We start from the raw sequence: 24,266 nt of genomic DNA, 5'->3' as shown, positions 1-24,266 counted from the left end.
CGTATCAGACAATATGATTTCATAACCATTTCTTGCAAGTGATTACTTAACTACCGTTACTACTTTTACATCTCGTTACCTACCTAATTTATGTTGAAAATGGAAAACGGCAGCTTTTCGAACACTGAAAAATTTGATTTGTTGTCATGTTACATTTTGTGCCAAAAAAAATTGTGTTGATGCTGAACGTGAGGCGACAACCTGGTAAACCAGTATTTAGACGTTTAGTTCTTGATTTAAAAGAATACAGATCATTTAAAAAACCTGTGGTTTCCCGACAAAAGCAATCTAATGAAGAAAGTCAGCGTGATGTGTTACAGGCCGTTGTTGAAAATCTTGAGATATCCACTGGCACCATTGAACATAATAACGGAGTAGCCAAATTCACCATTCATTTCATTTTAAGAAAAAATAAGAAAATTTTTCACGGTCTCAGACCAGGTGACGATGTAAGGCGAACAACCTTTTGTGAATGGTACAGTAGAAAATGTCAAGACGATGAAAATTTCCCTTTTAAAATAATTTGGTCTGATATAACTGAGATCACCAACACTTGCATATTTGATAGGCGGAATGTTCATTATTGTTCACAACAAAATCCGCGTGTACGTAAAGTGTCCAGACATACATATCGTTTCGATTTTAATATGTAGATTAGGATTCTCGATACAAATGTAATTGGGCCTTTTATCTACAAAAACAATTCAACAGAAGAGCGGTAAATAAATTTGTTAGTGAATGATTTGCAAGACGCTCCAGATAATTTGCCTTTAGCGGTTACTCACAGCTGCTGGTTTCAACAAGATGGTGCTCCAGCACATAACGGTAGAATTGTTGGTGATTATTTGAACCATGGCTTTCCAGGAAAGTGGATTGATACTCATAATGATACATTCTGGCCTGCAAGGTCCCCCGACCTAACCCCGCTAGACTTTTTCCTTTGGGCTTATATTAAAAATCAAGTGTACTCTCATAATTTTTAAAATGAAGAAGATTTGCTAAGATTAGTTACTGCATCCTTTAACAATATTGCTCTGAATATATTAAATTCGACTGTGAGACAAGCGTACTTGTGCTTAGAAAATACCGACGGATTATTCCTTCGTTATTTTATTACAATTACATTTCATGAACTAAACTTTTGATATTGTCACTCATCTTTGTATTCAACAATGCAAAATTTTCGGCAAGTGGCAAATTAAAATGTATCATAAATAAGACTAATCAACTCACTTCATGTATCAAAATATGACATTTTTTACAGCGCGTAATATCTAAAATTGAAGAAAAGCAGGGTAAGTAATCACTTTTCATTTTACACGAGAAATGGTTATGAAATCATATTGTGTGATACGTTGCTGTATTCAAAGTGAAGAATGGAGTCATATACAGGGTATTCTTTAGTTTCGGCCCACATAAAGATTCAAAGTTGATGATGTTGTCTAAAAGACGAAATGTCGCAGAAAAATTCTGCTTTTGTTATCGGGTGTCCTTAAAAAGTGGCCATGACAAAGTGCTATTTGTTTTATATTTCTTTTGAAAATAAAGATAGGAGAAAATAAAAACGACCCCGTATAACTTGACGTTTCCGATACCCCATGCTGTTCATTCTTATTTTGGACACAGTGTATATGAGTATATAATGTGAATTTCGATGGAATCAGAATCTCTTTCATATATCATTTGTATCGTTTTTGTACCGTTGAAAACCCTCCTTATAATTTATGAGCAAACAAAATATCACAATATTTGATGATAAGCGATCCATTCTGTTTTTGTTAATAGCTCAAAAATTGTCAAAAACTTTAGAAACTAACATAAAATATTCTGAATGGAAGATAAAACTACAATTAGAAAGTCAAATATCTAACCTCTAAAAAATTTTGATGAATTACGATGTCATTTGTACATTACATTATAGTGTTATAATGTTACTGAAGAGCCGATAAGGCAAGTGTTATTCGGTAGTGAAGATGACACTGTTACTTTTTCCATTAGTTATATTGTGTAGGAATGCTGTGAATGATATCTGATTCGATTCCCTTTCTTCGAAAGTAGTATGAAGATCAAGCAGTAGAAAGCCAAGAAGTTTTTTATAAAGTCATCTCTCAGATCGTGAATGCACTCGAAAGCGGTTCTTGGATCATCAGTCAGTAGAACAAATAGATTATTTTCTTGATTGAGAAAATATTTCAGGAAACTATTAGTTTCAGACATGGTGAAAAGAAGGAGACTTTTGTTCACAATGACCGCGTTATCAATGAAATGAATAAGTATATCTCAGCGACACTGTTATTTCAAGAGTCAGGGAATAACCTCTTTATGAATAGATTATTAAAATGATTTTTCTGTAGCATACCACAATATCCTGTCCCCATTATCATATCCGTACTACAAGTTCCCAGGAATTGAACTTTAGAATTATGAAAGGAATTATAAAAACTTTTAATTCAAATTTGTAATATTTTGCCATACTCATTTAAAATACTCAACTTGGTATCTCTATTCAAGTCTAAAGTACGGAAATGGTTAATGAGTAAACCGCGCAATGCAATCCATAGTCTTATTGACCTGAAAAATAACTAACATTGCATTATTTACAATATTAGGACACAATTAAATGTAATATTATTCTTCTTATTTTTTTTTCAATAATTATTAAACCTTATATTAACATATTTCATTAAGATATTAACATATTTCTACATCATTTATATATACATATTTATATTTATTTCAATTACATAGGTAGGTACAGCATCAATCCATCGATTTTGAAACGATTATGAGAAATCAAAGTTGAGAAGATATGTATACCCACGCACAGGATTTCCTTTGTGGGTTTCTTGAATTTGTTCAAAATAAATTAGGATCATTGTAACCAATGTATCGTATCAATGTGTTTTACATATTATTCGTGCCTGTAACAGTTTATGTTATGTCTTTGCCTGAATAAATTCATTATTATTATTATATTATTATTATTATGTTCTGAAATTTCAGATTTCTTGTCAGCAGAATTATTGAAAAACTTTTATTTTTATTGGAAATTTGAACTGTAGAAAGTAATTTCATACAATACTAGCGACCCGCTCCGGCTCCGCACGAGTTCACTGCTGATACCTAATATAAATTCACCCACCGGAAATTTAAGGGCATGCAGAAACAGTGATGGAGAGGTAAATTTATTTTATGAACGCGCGTTTTCCTCCGCGGCTGGCACATCAGTTGGAATATTTAAAAAAAACCTTTCTCATTGCACATCTACAACATAACACGAATCTATTTACAAAACTTTAGCCTCCGAAAATATAGCGGTACGCAGAAACAGGGATGAAAATGTAATTTTCATATGTAAACGCTCACTGTTTATCCCCAGTGGGGGCGCCCCAGTAGGAATACTTGAAAATCCTTCTTTATTGCACATTTTCAACATAAAGAGAACCTACATGAAGAATTTCATCTTCCGAAAATATATAAATATAGCGATACGAAGAAACGGTGATGAAAAGGTAATATTCATATGTAAACGCGTCCCTTTTACCCCCTTGTGGGAATCCCCAGTTGGAATTTTCGCATTTATAAGTATTTTTTTTTTATTTCGTGAAAGTCAATTCCCAAAATGCTTCCGTCAGAACTATCACATGATTGAATTAAAAGAGGTATATTTTTAAAAAAGCTATATTCAAAAACATGTGGGAATCTTTCAAAGAAAGGAACGAAGGAATCAATTCCGAAAACTATACAAAGATGCAAAGAAGTAACCTTCAGACACAAACTGAAAAAAGGACTTTTCGAAACAGAATATATAGAATACTTTCGGAATAAATTCTTTTGTATGAACACTGAATTATACAAGAAACGACGTGTTACATTTAAAAGAGTAAAGTTTGAAACTCAATCTTCTAGAATATTGAGAAATCAATGGAATAAAAAATTCGGCTGATTTACTAAATGATCAATAATAATTGAATAATTTTCCGTTACTAAATATTTTTCCCAATGTTGAAGCTGGTACATTAGCTCAGGTAATTTAATTCGATGAATAACAGACGGTGGAACAGCTATTTCTCTAGATAAATGTGTGATGGAATCATTTGGAAGTTTTGGGGTGTGGACCATCGGGGGTAGTCCGTTCCTGACTTTGTAGCAAAACAACTGACTCCTGCATGAAAGCTCATCGAAGGAATCATTTGTTTAGTCAATTAACAAAGTTTGGATGATTTTGAATTTACCTCAAAGTAGGCTAAAATGTCAATTTCTGTATCTACACATATTATAAAACATTTTTAGTTCTCTTCTTCTCAAAAACTTGCATTGTTCCGGAATAGACGATGAAGCACAGCAAAAAACGACGATTCGGTAATTCACGATCGGGGAACAAATTGCTGTAGTGTTGGAGTGTTCTTACGCTATTTTTCTGGTAAACCAAGTAGGATTTTAACATATCACATGTTTTTGTTACAATAATTTACGACATAATAATGATATACTTGAGAATATTCGTTAAATAGTATTTCAACAATGTTTCAAGGCAACGGAATTATAATAGTTCTGTTTTATCGAATTTAACATATTTTATTCCAACCGCATTAGTATGACTTTCTCTACAAAAACGACTTCAATGTTATCATTATAGTGGAATGTCTTCAAGAAGGAAATTATCGTTTTGTTAATTAATACCAAATAGCTCAGTGGTGTCAAGTGATTGATGCGATATGATGACAGATTTCACGAGTTCAAATCCAAACGCAATTTTTTCTTTTTGCTGTTAGTAACAAACTATTGTCATTCGTATAAGTACCAAAATTGGGTGTTTGGACAGTCATGAGGTTTTATTTGCCAACTCAAAGAACTATTTTATACTGGTGAAATAAATGAATATTTCCACATGAGTCATTCATTTTCAACTTTAGGAAGAGAGGTGATACGAGCTTTGTTGTTGAGAATGTTTTTACGAATCGAAATGCATGATAAAATATAGAGCACCATTGTCAACGCCGTTATTATTGATGCTACGAATTCGGTTAAAAGGACAAACTAGTAGCGTTTTTAATGGCCTTCTCGATGCCGGAAACAAAAATACTGACAGTCGCATTTTCAAAATGTTTCATAAAATGTAATTTTTTAAATAGAACACCCTATGTTTTATCATGCATTTAGATTCGTAATAACATTCCTAACAACAAAGCTCATACCAAAGCTCTTCCTGAAGTTGAAAATGAGCGACTTATGTGGAAATATTTCTTTTTTTTCACTACTACAAAAAAGCTATAATGTATCGAGTAGATATTCAGAAACACCACCTCCTTGTTGTACACTTATTTGAGCTTTTGACACTACATATTGCTTTCAACAGAATTCGGCCATCAATTCTATCAATTATAGTTTCAATGTAATTTTTCACTTAGTCTACATCATTATGTTTCATTTTGCATACCTCGTTTTTCGGAAATCCCCAAAAATAAAAATCTAGAGGTCTAGTGAACGACCGTTTTTAGCAATCTATGTGTTTTCAAAACAGTCTCGCGAAATTCTTTTTACGCCACTGAAATTATATGCTGGTGCTCCATCCTGCTGAAAATAGATCTTCTGACGAGCTTTCAGTTCAAGATCATCGAAAAACTCTTCCAACACTCTTTTTAATGAATCAATATAACGGTGTCCGTTCAAAAAACCATGGTAGAAGAATGGTCGATTATTCTGCCTCTAAGTAGATCACACCAAACATTAATACTAAATCGTCTTTGCGGATTGTGGGGATGGACTAGAAATGGATTATGTCTACTCCAATAATGACAATTTTTTCTATTATACAGGGTGTCCCTGGACTTCCTCTTTTCCTCTCGGGAATGTATAGATGGGGTCAAAATATCACCAGTACTTCATATAACTTTTTTTCCTAAAAGTCTTCGTAACCAAGTTACGGGCCCTCGAAGTTACAAAATGAAAAATGTTTTTCTTTGATAACTTTTCAAGTGAATATTCAAAATCATCCAAATTTTGGTAATTGACTAAACAAATGAATTCCTTCGATGAGCTTTCATGCAGGAGTCAGTTGTTTTGCTACAAAGTCAGGAACGGACTACCCCCGATGGTCCACACCCCAAAATTTTGAAATGACAGATATTTTTCAATATTTTTCAACAAAATAAGGTTACTTGGACAATTTTATGAATAAAAGTACTCGTGTGGAAAGTCGATCGGAGCAACGAGTCTTGATAAAAATGTAGTTCTACTCGACGACATCAAACCCGCTCGTCCACCATTATTTGAAATGAATAATTATCAAAGCAGAAATAATAATGATAACGTTAATTCAACAACATTTATAACAGGAATAATACAAAGTATGCTAAAATGAAGTCGTAAACAAAAAGTACAGTACCTATATGGAAGTTTAAGTCACAATTGTGATAGCAGATATTTTTTCAAAAGAAATATCAAGTTCTGTAGATTCGTGGTGTTTTTAAACTAACAAGCTACTCTACTATGAAATATCGAATTCATTCCATATTTAGTATGTACATAATACGTGTGGAATAATCACGTTTCGTGTTGATCAGTTATCTGAATCTCATGAAACTCAACATTCGAATGTTTCAAATTCTTCTTCACAGCTAAACTGTTGAGGAGTTTCACTGATAATTATAATTTTATGGGAGAAATTCTTTAACACGAATCTAAATTTAGCTGAAAAAACGCACATCGGAAAAAATATTTACTATACTAATAAAAAGCAAACGAATGAACTACAAAAACGGCTGCACATGATCAGCTGAAAAATATCCAGGGAATAATTATGTTCCATTTCTTTCACAGATGTTAACAAAAAAACCTTTTAGAAAGTTTTGATAAAAAATGAGAAACTGGAATGCGATTTTGTTTTGTTGAGTGGTGCGTTGTCATATGACTATCATTGTATTGTCAATATTCTATAGGATATTTTGAATTTTTTTGATATGGCCGAACAGTTTACATTCAATGAATATGCAGATATGCATGTATTTTATGGACGAGCATTTTGTAATGCTGCAGAAGCTCGTCGTCTATATTCCGAGCATTTTCCCAATCGAATGGTACCGTCAAGAGAAACATTCGAGCGTGTCGATCCAGCTTGAGGGAGACAGGTATGATATAATTGATAATTAATTTGAGCACGTTGTTTTATTTCGATATTATTGTAGGTACAGTTTTGCCAAAACGAGGTGGTGAGGGCGCTCCTAGGACTGTACGTACCGTTGTATTGGAGGAAAATATTTTGGAAGCCGTCGCTGATGATCCTTCAATGAGCATCAGAAATCTATCAGAACAGTTCCATACATTCAAGTCCACTATTCATAGAATAATTAGGGAACAACTGCTCCACCCATTTCACATCCAGAAGGTACATGCCATGACACCTCAAGATTTTCCAGCACGACTGGAATATGCCAATTGGTTCATGGATAGGCAAAGAGAGGATATGACTTTTATTAATCGAGTTTTATTCACTGATGAAGCAGGTTTCAGTAGAGATGGAGTTATCAACTCTCATAATCTCCATATACGGGCCGAAGAAAATACCCATGGGATATTGCAAACCAAACACCAACGGAAATGCAACGTGAATGTTTGGGCTGGTATCATAGGAAACCATCTTATAGGACCATTCGTTCTACAGGACCGATTGAATGGAGAATGTTATTTGGAGTTCATTCAGAACGATTTGAATGGACTTTTGGAACATGTTTCATTGCAAACCCGAAGAAATATGTGGTTTATGCATGATGGCGCTCCTCCTCATTTTAGTTTGATTGTGCGTGACCATCTGAACCATATTTTCCACAATAGATGGATTGGTAGAGGTGGGCCATATTCATGGCCATCGCGGTCTCCGGATTTAAATCCATTGGATTTCTTTCTGTGGGGGCATCTAAAAGCCTTGTTTACGCTACACCTATTCACACAAGAGATGCATTGTTGAATAGAATAACATTACATTGTGAAGCCATACGAAACGACCCTGGAATGCTATTTCAAGTACAGAGAGGGTGTCTTCGCAGACTAAGAAAATGTATAGAGAGAGAAGGTGGTCATATCGAGCAGTTTCTGTAGCGGATTTTTCATTTCTGTTTGCTCTTGAGGCTCTTGAGTTTCGTTAGTTAAACGTGTTTGCATTATAAAAATTCGTTATGAACATTTTACCTATCATTTCCATTTTCCTTAAAAACTAATATTTTCGAATAATGGTAGACATCTCAGGATAAATGTTGTTGAATTAACGTTATCATTATTATTTCTGCTTTGATAATTATTCATTTCAAATAATGGTGGACGAGCGGGTTTGATGTCGTCGAGTGAAACTACATTTTTATCAAGACTCGTTGCTCCGATCGACTTTCCACACGAGTACTTTTATTTATAAAATTGTCCAAGTTACCTTAATTTGTTGAAAAATATTGAAAAATATCTGTCATTTCAAAGTTTTGGGGTGTGGACCATCGGGGGTAGTCCGTTCCTGACTTTGTAGCAAAACAACTGACTCCTGCATGAAAGCTCATCGAAGGAATCATTTGTTTAGTCAATTAACAAAGTTTGGATGATTTTGAATATTCACTTGAAAAGTTATCAAAGAAAAACATTTTTCATTTTGTAACTTCGAGGGCCCGTTACTTGGTAACGAAGGATTTTAGGAAAAAAAGTTATATGAAGTACTGGTGATATTTTGACCCCATCTATATATTCCCGAGAGGAAAAGAGGAAGTCCAGGGACACCCTGTATATCCCACAACTTGAAAAATTAGCCTCATCGCTCCATATGATATTTCTATAGAAGTTTCTTGTCTGCATTTATTCATGAACCACCGACAAACCCCTATCGTTTCTCGTGATCACCAGGTTCGAGTGTTTGCACTAGCCCAAGTTAATAAGGACGATGATGGAATTATTTGGATTTACCTTGAAAGCAGGCTAAAACGTAAATTTCTGTATCCTCAGATATTACAAAACGTTTTTTAGTTCTCCTCTACTCAAAAACTTTTTCATTGTTCGTGAATCAACAATGAAGCACAGCAAAAAAAAACGCGGATTAGGTAATTCACATATCACATTTTTTGATGGAAAAACGGCATTTCGAAAAATATTCGAAAAGTAGTAGACAGTTATAATAATTTATGACATTTTTATGAAATACTTGAGAATATTTAACAAATAGAATTTCAACAAAGTTTCAAGGCAACTTGATTACTTGTAATTATTCTGTTTTATCGAATCAAACACATTTTTTCCAACCGCATTAATATGACGCTCCAGTATTTATCTGTTAAATGCATTTCAAGGAATTGTATAATACAAATATGTGAGACGTGATCTGGTTAAATAACTTATTTTGTTGTAATACAATTTCATCATATGCATGATTATATAACCGCTGTTCAATATACTCAAAATTTCCATTACTGTCGTTTTCGACACGTATGTATGATTCAGATTATTTTTAATTCAAATCAAATCAAAATATGCTTTTTTGTTTGAAGATTCATCTTGTTGACAAAGCTTGAATTATAAATTCTGAACTACTTGAATATGTAGAGTTGAGAGGTTTTATACACGGATTGGCCATTCCAATATCATGAGTAAAATAGTTTCCAAAGAGTTGTAGTTAAAGATGATACATATTTTATTTGGATTTATATAATAGGTATAGCCATTTAGACTTAATTTCATTATACATTTGTTGCGAGTTCTCAGTTGGGCAATTATTCTGATTATATCAATAGATTGAACACATTGAGCCTACTGAACAAATATTCCGAATAAAATGATCGATTACAGACAGAAAATAATGGAAACATTTTGTTCAACTCCGTAAAAACACGCCTGATGAAGTCAATGTATGGCGAAACACATGTTGTGTTTTTGTAAAACTTTTTAGTGAAAAACTCACGATGAAGTGTTTCTTGAATAATGTGAAGGAAGAAGTAGATTGAATATATGTTGAAAATGTGTACTCTGTATTTACCAATTTCAGAAATATTCCAAATGAGGTTTTTAACTATTTATTAGAAGTGTGGTGATTAGAAGCGAAACTTTTTCAGTATTTCACATCATTGATGTTATGCAACAAAAAATGAAAGAAGACGTTCTCAAAATGCAAGTTGATGAAACATTTCTTTCAATCTAATCATTTTATTTACTATCGGAATGATACGTTCCAAATTTTCCGAAATCTCACCTGAGTCTTATCGCTATACATCATTGAAACACGCAAAATTCTCAGAGAAAACAATGAGTCACTTGATTCATCTATCATATTATAAACTGAAGTTTATTCATGACATCGAACAAATACTTCATAAAAATAATTTTGATGTCACTATTTATCAACGTCAATAATAACTTTTATGGCTTCACTTCCATCACGTGTTGCGAATGATTTTACGGTAAATCTAATAATTTTTTGTTTATACATACAATAACAAACTCACAGAAAACAAAACATTTCCATTATTTCTTATCTGATTTTTTTTAATGTCTTTCAGAAGATGTGACATAATTGAGGAATAAAATTTGTTATATTTCTAAAAAGTGATCCTTAGTACCTACCTGGTTAATGGAACATCGGATTCCCATGTTTACCTTTGTTTCGACATAATGAACGTGGATGAGCAGAAAAAAAAATTATAGAAGCTGAGTAGAATCAGTGAAAAGGGCATGTGTGCATTGCCTTCCCTAGGGCCACAAAATATCGGAACTACCTACACAGAAGCGAGAGTAAAATCGGCACCTTTAATGTTGAAGGGGCAAATTTTGGTAACCTTGAAATATGTTGAGTGAAATCATGCTTCGCACACTGAGAAAAGTTACTATGTCCATCATTCGAAAATAAAACTTGCTACACACATAAAACTAATTCAAAACAACATCAGTACTTCATGACGGTATAAATAACTGAATGTTTTGATGAATAATTCAATGAGGCAGTCCTTAATTTTCTGAAAGTTATCCAATCATTATTAATAAATAACATACCCTTACCTTCTTCAAAAACAGTACATATCCGATAGAAAACAATAATAATATATTCGGAATATGTTTTATGTTTACAAAACAGAGCAGAAAAAAATAGGCTGAAACTGACCGGTCTTTGAGCAAAAGTAATGTGTTTTTTGGTAAGAGTGGAAGATCCTTCAGAAGACTGACGTAAGTTAGTCGATCACCTTTTTAAGTACTATGATCGGAATGAGCATTGTTGATGTTATGCTGTTTCAGTATTTTTCTGATAAGATGTAGAAAAAAATATCCAACATTGTGGATTGTGGAATATGTGCTAATGGCATATCATCTCATTCATTTCGTGAAAATTGTGATAAATATCTTCAATATTGAAAATAATGAAATCAAATCAGTACAACGTAAATATCAGACAGTTTCTCATATAATTATTTCCATTCAATGCGTGAATATGAAGGTTTCAAGATGGAAAAGTCGAAAACATTGATATCTGCACTCATAATCTGACGGTAAATATATAGTTATTGAGAAATTCATTTCGTAATTCTGTTATTGAATTTTCTATATTCCCCAATATAGCATTATTATTCTAAAGTGAAGACGAGTTTCGAAAATTTTTAACATATGAGGGAGTCAGTTCAATGGTCGAAGGTGCGAGCCTTTTTATCGTTGAGTTCAACATTGATAAAATTACCAATACAATATTCATACATACATATTTAGGTATTTATATTCTATTGTTTGACAAATTATGTTGATGAAAATTATGAAATTATAAACTGTGAGATTTCACATATATACATTTTTACTTTTTGTGTAACTACTTTATGAGACGTATATGTATAAATACTTCTGTGTAATAATATGAATGAAATATATGTGTATATATCTATTGAGCCACGCATTCTTATTCTTCCATAGTTTGTACTCTAAACAGTTTTGTCGAAAGGTAACATCTGAGAACCCTCCCCATCAGTTGTATTTTGATCAATTTTTGCTACACATTTTTGAATACTGTTCGAATATTAATCCAAAACATATCTGTATTGCTTCAACGCTTCGAAACGATCCGAATGGAACGATTTTTTTGATTATGAACTTGAAATAAATCTCATTAATAATTTATAATAAAACCATTTTTTTCAGTTTCCTTGTTTGAGAAAAATCATAAGTAATGATCTTCCTGTAACCGATGACCGGAAGTACTTAACTTAACATTTCATAAAAATATTATATGAAAATATTCTTTTCTGAACATAACTGTATAATAAATTTTTTCATTTCAGTATCAAGTTTGCAGAAACCTCAAATTATCCTGAATAAGACTGAAGATATCGTAAAAGCGAACAGGAATTACTCTGTACTTTGTCAAGGTGAAAAACCACTTCAATGGACTACGCCCCATATTGAGGTATGTAGAACCACACATGAGTCAAATTCCCAAAATCCCTAGTGAAGGAGAGAATAAATTCTGTTTTGATTAAGTTTTTGTTCCGATACGTATTTCCAGAAACAGAGGAACCTTCGAAAAGTTATAACTCGATTAAACCTTAGTTTAATTTTGCTTTTCATTTCTATTTGAAAGGGGCTGAACTTGTTTTGGTAGAAATTCTTCTTGTCTGTTAATAGAAGTTTTAATTTTTTTTCAATCTCTATCTATGGAGTAGTTATCTTCGAGTGTACCAGTAGGTATTTTGGATTCATGCAATGACGTAAATTAAATACAACTAACTGAAAAGTTATCTCTAAAATGACGTCATAGAAAACGTCGAGGTTTTTCTACAACTGTATCACCATGTCTGAAATTCCACTGATTTTTTCCAAGAAATTTAATCACTACTTCAATTATCAATGAAGGATTGAGAAAGATCAATCTTTTGTTCGATGATTTTTCAATGGGACTAATTTCAATTACACTTTTATTTCAACAAGATTCTAGATCCGTATCTTCGTTGTGATTCAACATAGTGTCAGATACTTCTTTTCAATTCTCTACTCTCATCAAAATTCCACAAAATGTTTCGAAAAGCATAGCTTCATTTTGGGAAATAATAGAACCCATCACGAGATATTTCAGAATTTGTCGGAAAAATATGAAATATTCATTTCAAACGTAAATTAAGACTTTAATAAAGCTTTCAATTTGCCGTCCTGTTTTTTTTAATACAGGATTTCAGATGGATGTATAATGAACTGAAAAATGTTTAATCTAAATAGTTTATGAAAGAGCAAAAATTCAAAGATATTGCATTGTCTTTTCACACAAATTATAAAAACCATTTCAAAATATGTTCGAAAATATTTCCGTCAACTTTCAGACTCTTGATTCCTTTCTTCATCAAATGTTATTATTCACAGCACGACTGATTTCATCGGCGTTGAATGCTTGTGAAACTTTTCTAGCCCTATTCGTCTCACTTGTTGCAGGATCTGTAAAAACAATATTTCCAATATATCTTCATACATGATAGTTCATAGAACCCGGATCGGGAAAACGTGTTGGCCAAAGGTACGGCCCATTAATTGCAATACACCAATGTACTGTCCCGGAGTCTGAAATTAGAACTATCTATTGTGAATATTTGAATCGCATTGTGTCAATCATCAACAATTTGAATCACATGTTACCGATAATTTTCCATGATTTGAGTACTTATGACAGCAATTTGTTAATAAAAGAGTTATGCTCTGATAAAAAGTTGAGTGTCATCGGTCAAACGAATGAAAATTACATTTCTTTCACTGTGCATCTACTGATGGTTACTACAAAAGATGAATTTGGTTAATTGATAAATTTATTCTTGAGGCTGAGATATATTGACATCTTCAGATTCATGGCGTCGTCACTGTAGCAGTTAGTAGGTAGTGCTACACTGTTGGTGAAAAATACTTACCGTATCTTCACTTGATAAATTATTCAATGCAACTCTCACAATATTTTGTGGTATGTTACAGTATCCTTGACAAATCAAAATTTCATCATTGGTGTACAAATAGGTGTGCTTTATATCACAATAAATGTTAAAACTCCAACTTACTTGGAAATATCAGTCACGGGTAAGATGTGGATTTTCATCAGCTCAAAAATGACTTTTTATCAGCAAATTCGTGTCTTTCAGATTATGTATCGGATGATATTTGAACGGTATCCATTAATGCTTTTTTCAAAATGAAGTGAGCCGTTCCTGGTTTAACTGGTAGGTTTTACTCACAATCTTTCAAAGACTCATTCAGATGAGCAGCAAAATATCCAAGAACATCTATTTCCAGATCTTCATCATCCATATGAGGCTCTCGTTTGATTACAACAGCCTTTTCACTGTATTTTGATTCGGTTTGGGTTTTTTCGGATACCTTTCAGAAAATGACCTGCGTGTCCGGTCGATAATTCGATTATATTTAATATAGATAGATCATGATCGAATTAAACAAAAAATCGTTCTCATAATCTAAATAAGACCGTTTGCTCATTGATTCATAAAATACACTCATACAAATGACAACATCAATAAATCGACAACTACCTTCATTTGTTTCCATAGCGTTCCTATTGTATTAAACGATAAATTACTCATAAAAGATGAATAGAAAATTTCATCCAATAAACTAGATGCCGATGAAATCAGTCGTGCTGTAAATAACAATTTGATGAATGATGAGAATGATAAGAGTTATCAAATGCCTAAAAGTTAACAAAAATGTTTTGGAACATATTTTGAAACGGTTTTTATATTTCGTGTGAAAAGACAATGCTAAATTTTTTAATTTTCTTTCTCTTATGAAACATTAAGAGTTAACATTTTTTAATTCATCATTTTTTCATCTGAAACTCTCTCTTCAGAAAAAACATGACGGTAAATTAATACCTTTTATAAACTTCCTCTATAACTGTTCGAAATTATAATTTCATAGTCCATAGTTTTATGGTAGACTTGAGCATGTTTTATTTTTTCAAGAAAAACTGAAGTATCTCTTGAGCGGTTGACTTTTGATATAGAAAATGTGTCATGAAAATAAGTAGAAATTATCTCGGAATCTCCAAACTATTCTGAAATATAGGGTTTTCTATTTGAAAAGAATGAGTTTTGGCCTATTTGGGTATCTTCAGAATAAATGATCGATTTGAACACATTGTATAACATATTAGAAATGTTACTCCTACAAAACGGATGAAATGATATATTCTGATGAATCAGTCATAACTTATTTATGTATTCTATTATACTTTTGAATTTTATGGGGAGTCACCCGAGAGCTGAATACCTAGATTTTTTGAGCAAACAAATGAATATTTCGAGAAAGGTTCATTTTGGAATAGGTTACTTCGAATGATCTCACATTATGTGAAAATATACAGAGTGTTACATTTCAACTAAGGAAGTTGGTACTAACTGTTGGCATAACCGGAAGTGTTGGAAGAACGTCACCATTTTCATTCAGTAAGGAATATCAAAATACCTGTATTTGCCAATATGAATTCTAGGTTAGGTTAAGTCCACAGTGAGTGGGACTATTCGACCCTCCACCGCAGCCCGCATGGGTTTATTGTGGATCACACCTATTCACAATCGACCAAATAAACCCAGTTTCTTAACGAACCGATTAGTTTGTATGGTAAGTGGTCTTTCAGGTCAGATGGTAAGAGTCCGGCTCTGCCAAACTTTGAAAACCTGATTTAGTCCCCAGCGGGGCAGGCATAAAGTATGTGCTCTGCTGTTTTATCATTTTCCAAACAGACGACACATACTGTCTTCCGACAGTCCAAGTACCTGCATATGATGATTCAAATGACGGTGACCTGTAAGAAGGCATATAAGATATCGTAGTTCATCCTCACTGTAATCCAAAAACTGTTTGGTATCAAGGGTGAATAATAAGGATGAATAAACGCCTTGGAGTGAACCAATTCTGGAAGATTCTGCCAGAAGTCCATAAATCTTCTTACCATCCAGGTGTTCAATCTTTGTTTCGCAAAGCCTTAAGCGATATGAAAGGTTCTGGTCCGATGAAGCTGCATGCAGCACCCTTCTTAGCAACCTCATTGCCTTCCAGACCAGTTTGGCTAGGAATCCAGACCGGAGGGAATCTGTTGAGTCTTCCTATCGAGGAGCAATTTGTTACCAATTCAGATGTTGCTCGGTAGGAGCCAAGGGCTTCCAACGCAGCTTGACTACCCGAGAATACTTTTATTGACTTGTGTATGAGGTTGGATTTTTCCAAACTCTCCACATACAATTCAATAGCGTGAATTTTCGCTTGAAATACAGTCGCATAGGTTCCTAGGCAGGTTTTTATCTCTGCCCTGGGTCGGCTACTAAAAACACATGCACCGGAACCAGCAACTATCTGCTCTTAATATTTCCTTCTCCCGGAGGATCCAGTCATCTCTACTCGGGAATAGTATTTTATAAGGCAGTTCGTAGTTAACAGTTGGAGGCATAAGGTCAGAGGTCATTTCCAGTGTCAAACAGGAGTCTATTGCACTTGGCATTAAATTGATTTATGTAATTGGTGAGAATTTGTTTGGGATCTAAACCCCAAGTTTTACCACAAATCCTTCGACATGTCTATATGGACAGTCTGGCTTTGTGTAAAACTTTTTACAAGTGAGCGTTCCATGTGAGTTTTTTATTAAGGACAATGCCAAGATATTTCACCTCCGTTCCAAATGGAATGACCCCACCATTGAGGGATAGTGGCGTTAGATCGTCTAATTTTTTTCTCCTGGTGAAGGGGATTATCACAGTGTTGCTGGGGTTGACGGACATCTGCTTCCTCAGGTACTAACTGTGAACAACGTCCATCGTACTTTGGAGGCTATTACAAGCTATCCTTTCCGTTGTGGACCTTGCCAAGATCACAAGGTAATCTGTATAAGCTTGCAGATACACTTTTCTTCTGTCGAGGGCATCAAGCAGATTATCCTTCAGGAGCGACCACTTAAGGGTAGATAGTACCCTACCTTGAGGGCAGCCTCTGGTGACCCTGAATCCGATGACCTCGCCTTAAAGAGTCATAGTTGCAGTTATGTTTACCAGCATGGCATAGATCCAACCAGTTATGGTCGATTCTATACCTTTCCTAGCCAGAGATGATTCTATAGATTTAGATTGCATTGTCAAATGCTCCTTCAATATCGAGACTGGGTGATTGTGCTTGTACATTGAGATGGTAAGTGGCCAGATTGCTTGCAATTAAAGCATGTCATATTGTCTTGTGACACGAATATGCGGTATGATATGTTTTCATAGAACATGGGAAGGGATTCTGGAAATGTGACATTGGTAGGACTAATGTATACCTGATGACGAAAACTCATGATGTGGCTGTATTTGGGATCAGATACAACCAATTCTCAAGAATGAAGTTGCTGATAGTAGGCTTAGTCCTAATTTCTTCAGTTCAGTTTCTATAATGTGATGTCGAATCGAAGGGCAAATGTTTAATAGAACCAAACGTGTTGCTGGGGTTATTAGACGTCGAGCTTGGATGCGTTGATTGTTTATTGTGATGGAACCATGTTGAGTCATAAAGTTTTCGACAATATCTTTGTTGGATAGCTATATAATATTCTGTTATTAGAAATTCTCGAAGAAAAGATAATATTTCTTGGATGTACAATCGCTCCTAGCCCAAAGATGTATTCTTGGAATTTGATTCCGTCAATAGAAGTGAAGATGATTGCTTGTTCTCTGGTATGAAATTGATTTTGTGTAAGTGCTGCAGAATATGTTTTATTTTGTGAAGTAGGTATTTCAGTGGTTTCGTTGGTGGATAGAATTTCTGGAAGGATTCTGTAGTCAGATATCTCCATTTGTTGATTCATCATGACGTTGTTATTCGTTTCAATATCATTAGAAAAGTTTCGGAGACGGCCCTATCTTCGTACCTTATCCGTATGATAAAATACCACAATGTTTTTGTTAATACTCTCTGTGCTGGGTAGATTTGTTTTCTATTTACTTTCGATATAAATCAAAGTATCCAGTAAAATTCAGGATCTGTTTATTGATACGTTTCACTGTATCACCGATCAGGTCCGGACTCGTAGAGAAACTTGTTTTTACATTGGAGCGTTTTTTCGAGTCCAATGATAGTTCATCACTAGCACAAATAGAATTAGTTGGTTAACGGAATGGGCTAATTTTTAATTGAAAATTTCGAACGTCTTAGTGAGTCTACTGAGACTTACACAGAATAATTTCAAATCAAATAATTTTAAACCAGAGTTTGTTCGTTTGTTAAATTACCACTCAACACCACTCCTCCATTGAGATCGTGTAAAATTTCTTCTCGACGAGTGGCTTTCTCATATTCCTAAATGGTATTTTTATTCATCATGAAAATTTTCGAAGGTTCTTCACTTCAAGTTGTCTCGAAGTCATTAATCCATTTGAAGACAAAGATAATTTTCACGACATAAGCCCACCTGGCTGCGAATATCTTCATTGTTCCCAATTCCTTAATTTGCGTGCTTGTCAATATCTCTATTATGGATCGTGTGGAGGTTAAACCACCTATATAATTTTGTCCCACACTTTCAATTACCTTCACCATCCGAGACCCGGTGCCTGTTTCGTATGTTTTGAAGTTTGGATGTTCATTTGCACTGCCTCAAACTTTTAGAAAAATCCTTCCTCATATGAGAATTCACCTGACATGTCATATGGACACTCATTGAATGAAATAAGCCACATAAGATTTTCTTCCAATCTGGATGAAATTCTATCACAGAGCTCTAAGTTTGTGTCGTCTTCCGTATCAGGGCATTACTATTTCTAATTAAACTGCCTCGATTGAAAACCAAATTGTTTCGAAAATGAAGTTATTCCTTATACATTTTTCTGTATCAACTCAATACTCAACGACGTCAATAACTAGATTATCAATTTTCAATACCTTCATATTTTGCAGATTTTTCAATATTTCAAAATATTTTTATTCAGTTAGTTCGTATCAGAAACTTTTCAATTTCCAACAAAATATTTGAACATTTTTAGTTAATTATACTTTTTTTTTAGCACGGTTCTCACAAATCATGGACTACATTTGAAACGAAAGAAGAAACCCCGACAGATGCACTTCACAAGTTTGGTCTTCGACTATATATCACAAATATGACGTACAAATTTGTAGGATTTTATTACTGTCACTATAAAGAGAATCAAAATAAGAAAGCGAAGATTTATCTTTATGTAGAAGGTGAGTTATCATATTTTTAATGATTATGGTTGAAATTGTTATTCTCAACATAGTTTGCCGAATAGCCGTACACACACTTATGGTTTACAGTTTAGGTCTCTATATGAATGAGTTAACTGTAACACCAAGAATACGCCATGGGGCAACAGTCCATATATTGCTGTTATTATGTTTATCTTATAATCTCGTAGTTTAATCCACCGATAAAAAGTTCCCATTTTTTCAGAAACACTGTTCCCCTTCTATTTTGTACAGTTCTTACATTGAATAATCAATCTATTCTGAATGTGATTTGGGTTTTCTATGAAATGCTTGACTTTTCTGATCCAGTGCTTCACATTGACATGAAACGTGCAGAATTGTTTTTTTGCAATTCCTACCGCTGAAGTATCTATTCAAACAGGTTTTCTGTTAAGTTTATCCTCAATGCAATGTGCCCAGTGGCTAGTGGTGTAATTATTCGGGGCCAATCCCCGCTCTCGATCCTGCTCCATTGATGTAGTTCTGTGTTTTGAGTGCTCCTTTTCAAAAGTTTTCCATGGGTATCCCCAGGTTCCCAGGTCTCCTCCTTACTACAAACTTTGGTACCTCCATAGCTAGTTCAGGGCTCGTAAATGAAGATTATCATCGTTTCTAGAACATCGTTGCCTATGATATCTAAATGCCCACGCCATTAAATAATTGACCTTACTGAAAAAAATTGATTCAAATAATTCACTCCTATGATGATAAAATCATACCTTCTGATGACTTTGTGGCCGTACCATTGAAAACAGATGTTTTCATGAAAGTGTAAGTTTTGTCGGTCGAAGATAAATTTGCTATATCACAACTTTGATGGCTCTCCAATTTCATTTCATTAGTGGTAAACGTGGCTTCGTTCCTATTTATTGTATCAATTGGTTTGATACGTGTATAGTTCAATGCAAGTGGCAACATTACATCTGTGGATGATTTCCTTATTCTTTCGAATTGAATTTTCTTTTGTTTTCTGAATTTACATCGCCGAATATAGTCTTAACCCTTGGAACTCTTCCACTGCAATAACGTGCTTATTCAGCTATTTTCAACGTATCGGTATGCCCCGAGATACAAATTCTTTTATGTTCAGGGAACTGGGTGCCAACACTTAATTTAATAGATCCAGTGTAGAATCAACAGCTAGAAGACTTCAATTCAATAAAATAAACCGCAGTTGTAAATGGATAGCCAGGCACAAAATACTGCATATAGCCGCCAGTGAAAGTATTGTTACAATGTATTGGTAGATGGCAAAGGAAGGGATATATTTACAGAAAAGGAAATGGCATGTGAAATCGATTCAATCACATTGGTCGCCAGGACTAAACGTTATTCATCTAGCAATGCTGCACAACGGACTACCTCAAATACTGTATATAATCCTCGAAAGTTTGGTACTGGAGTAAATATCCAAAATATGGAGACATTAAAACCACGTTCATACCGAAACCTGGGTAAACCAGATAGGATTTGGTGAAGACTTGTAGACGAAGCATTCATTTTATTTGTTATGAAAATACTATATAACTTTATCAAATGGCATATTAGGGACACAACACTACCACAACAATGAGAACAGATTAGGTACTATAAAATTCTCAGGTGCAAAGGCATGTCCCAGTGATAATGACTGAACAGATGTTTTTTCATCTATGGTCCGGAATAAGTTGCCAAAACTTGCTTGTTCGGAAATAAAATGTGTGACGAAAACACTACAATAGCATGGGAGATCCTTTTGAATATTGATGAATTTACTGAATTGTCCAGGATTGGATGATTTGATTTTTTTAAATATATGGAGAAACGGATTTGACATGTTCACGGAACATATGGCAACGAAGAAGGTGCACAAGATCGATACTAACTCCACGTTGAAAGTATAGATACAGATCGATATGTTTTATATGGATATGATTCTCTAGATAACAGTAGGTAGGAAATTTGTGAGCGACACAAATAATTTCTGAAAGAATATGACAAACATACAATAATCGACCTGCACAAAGTTATGCAAGAAAAGATTTGTGAAATGGCGGTCATGAAAAAAATTGGGTGAAACATTCTCTAGATACTTGAGAGAATTAAACAGGGTAAACGACTCTCAAGCTTCAGCAAAAAAATTAAATCCGACTCACTGTCGCTTGTAACCATTCTTCCGCATTCTCAACAGATGTCATCTGTATTTACAACTCGCTGTTTCCGAATATAAATACCACATTCAAACATTCTCGTATGTTGGTAGAATTATCCATATTCATTAGAGAATGAAACATTGTTATACCGAAAACTGATATCAGAAGTCTGACCACTGCGTTCAAAGGCTATGAGAAGGGGGCAATGGCGTAATACTTCTTTTTTTCTCGAATTACCCCATCAAGAGTAACTTGTTTGCTTCTTCTGATATGACTATAGTAGAAAGCAAATACCATTGTGATCTACCAGAAATTTGATGCGTAGAGTAAATCGTGTATATTCTCGAATATCAAGTAGATGTCTCCCAATTTTCTCAGTAACTTTCAATTCTTACTACCAGAGTCTTCTGCGATTATAGATATCGTCTATTCTGTTGATTGGTTCGGGTACATTTGCTTTGAGCATTAGTGCCTATAATTTTAGTTACTTTCTGGAATATTATATAATACTACCAGTTTTCAACTTCGCAGAGTGTCAAATCATGTAGTGAGTTTTTTCTTCTTCGTCCAGCCGTTGGCGTTAGCTGTTGCGTCGAATTTTTCCCGAAATATGCCCCACAGAGAAAAGTCATCGTGAGTTGGAGGCTTAAGAATTGTAACCACTGATATTTTTCTTGCTGGCGGTAATGCTGCCCTCCACTCTCATTCCGGAAATTCAGTCCATACATTTTTAAATTTGTGATAAGATTATTTCGGTGGTTTATTTTCAATGGATAATTGAGTCAAGAGAACTGACTGCATCTTTTGTAAAAGCTCTGATGAATGTTTATCTCATCAATAAGATTTGAACAACATAAATTTCATATATAGTAGAATTAGTATCTGATTATTTAATAAAACGTCCGTTTAAAAAAACAACATTCCAATTACTGTTCATACAGTGCCGACAACTTATTTTTGAGAGCATATGAATGCGAGTAAGACATAGAAAATGATTGAACCATACTCTGAGATGATGATTTTTGATTTAATGACTTTTTTCTTGATGTTTTGCAGATGATCTTCATCTCTCTGTTACTAGTCCGGAAGTTGTTCAACAAGTATACATTCAACAGTACACTACAGCCGTCATACCTTGCAGACCAACGTCACCCAATGTGAAAGTTGGACTTGCATACTCTGACGGTACCCTGGTGAGTAATTCTATCAATATAACTTGATAACCGTTTGAGGGATACAGGGGTGACCTCAGGGGAGTACACAATGTTTCAGTGGTTGGATTTTATACCAGATTAACTTCGAAAATAAATAAACCGGAATTTCTCGTCTTTTCTCTGTCAGGAACCATCTGTCTACCTTATACCGGGTAACGAAGTTATTGTACACAGAGCCATTCAATTGTTTTTGGGTTTAGAAATTTGAATTCCGAAATGAATGTATAGTTCAATGATGCCCACATTTCTAATGAAAAAAAAATTATGTAACCCAAAAAGGAACCCAAATCAAAACTTTCAAATAGAGCCCTATACAAAAAAAAGAGAATTGAAACAACTTTCTATATGTTTTTATCACTTTTTTGTAACAAACGTTACTCGTGTTTAATGTATAAGTTCGAAAATGTCCTTATAGGACTGCAGTAACGTTAGTTACAAATAAAAGTGGTGAAAAACATGAAAAGTTTCAATTCTCTCGCATTCCCCAATAGAAAGTGGGATTTTTCAAATTTAAACTTTCAAGTACTTCTTGTACCACAAAAAAATGTCAAACATATCATGAGTTCATTATTCTGTGACCAGTCAAAAAGTGAACGTTTCAAAGCCTTCAACAACACATAGAGTAAAACATGATATTTCCAAAAATTTATAAAAAGGGAACCTGTGGAAAATTTCATTTCTTGAATTTCCATTTCGAAAATGAGCAAAATTCGTCTTTCATTTCTTACTTCATCAAACTCTGACATAATTTAGATAGATGACTTCATATTGCCACCATATTTAATTAGGGGAAAATGGGACATATACTATTTTGAAAAAAATCGGTAACATTCTACATTATTTCTAATCATTCGAAAAATATATAGGGCCATGTTCAAAATTTTCGACTTGAGTTCATTTTTTGTTGAACAGAAATAGATTTTCGAAGGTTTTTTGATTTGTATCATCGACTCTCGTCGATGTGAATTGTGAATTTTAAATTTTCTAGAAATAACTGAATGGAGTCGGATATAATGATTTCGTTGTCTCTACAACAGATTCCTAAATATTGAGTTCACAAATAGGATTGATAATAACTGTGATTTACCATTCTAATATATCTTAGTGAATAGAGGTAACTTGTTCGATTGATGACCTCCGAAAATATAATAAACTATTTTTAATAAGTCAACATAATTACACCAATCACTAGTGAGAATAATTTAAGGAACATGTTATTCAACATGAAACCCAAAAGGGATGGGATAAGTGAAAAAACCGGGCATTTATAGGTTAGAACGTACAGATTATACAGGCCAAACAAGCAGAAATATCAACATAAGATACCGGGAACATATATTATCAGATGAAAAATCATCTATACATGGGTATCTACAAGAAACAAACCACACAATGAATAAAGAAAACATGAAAATTCTACAAGCGTTCAATAAAGGAAGGGAGATGAATATGTTGGAAGCATTGGAAATAAATATATTGTACAGAAACAACAGTTTCAAAATCTTCAGTGATCAACTAGACTATGCAGCTTTGTTTCGACAACTAGTTTAGAAATCCATGGGAAGCTGAAAAAATCCACAAGTAAGTTTTTGGGGATCAATAGTTTGTAACTAGACCAGTGCTGAAGCCTTCAAATAATGTAAAAAGTAAAAAAAGTTATATTAGAATGAAACCTATTGTGAAAGAAAGATAATATATGGAT

The 24,266-nt window shown here is 33.9% G+C and overlaps 1 protein-coding gene across 3 annotated transcripts in view; it reads left to right on the top strand.

The window, feature by feature from the left end:
* The window catches only part of Pvr (PDGF- and VEGF-receptor related), a 105,843-nt gene that overhangs the window by 13,854 nt on the left and 67,723 nt on the right, over nt 1-24,266 (top strand). For all 3 annotated transcript variants that reach the window (XM_023174138.2, XM_074185301.1, XM_074185300.1), the window contains exons 2-4: nt 12,282-12,406; nt 19,017-19,197; nt 22,407-22,543. In XM_023174138.2, the coding sequence (XP_023029906.2) occupies nt 12,282-12,406; nt 19,017-19,197; nt 22,407-22,543 (443 nt within the window). The remainder of the gene's footprint in view (nt 1-12,281; nt 12,407-19,016; nt 19,198-22,406; nt 22,544-24,266) is intronic.

Source organism: Leptinotarsa decemlineata, unplaced genomic scaffold (genome assembly GCF_025532065.1).
Source record: "Leptinotarsa decemlineata unplaced genomic scaffold, Ldec_3_MD MMD2_tig00026369_RagTag_RagTag, whole genome shotgun sequence".
In the NCBI taxonomy this organism is placed as follows: domain Eukaryota; kingdom Metazoa; phylum Arthropoda; class Insecta; order Coleoptera; family Chrysomelidae; genus Leptinotarsa; species Leptinotarsa decemlineata.
The sequence above is the reverse complement of the archived record's forward strand: the minus strand, read 5'-3'. Positions and strand labels throughout refer to the sequence as shown.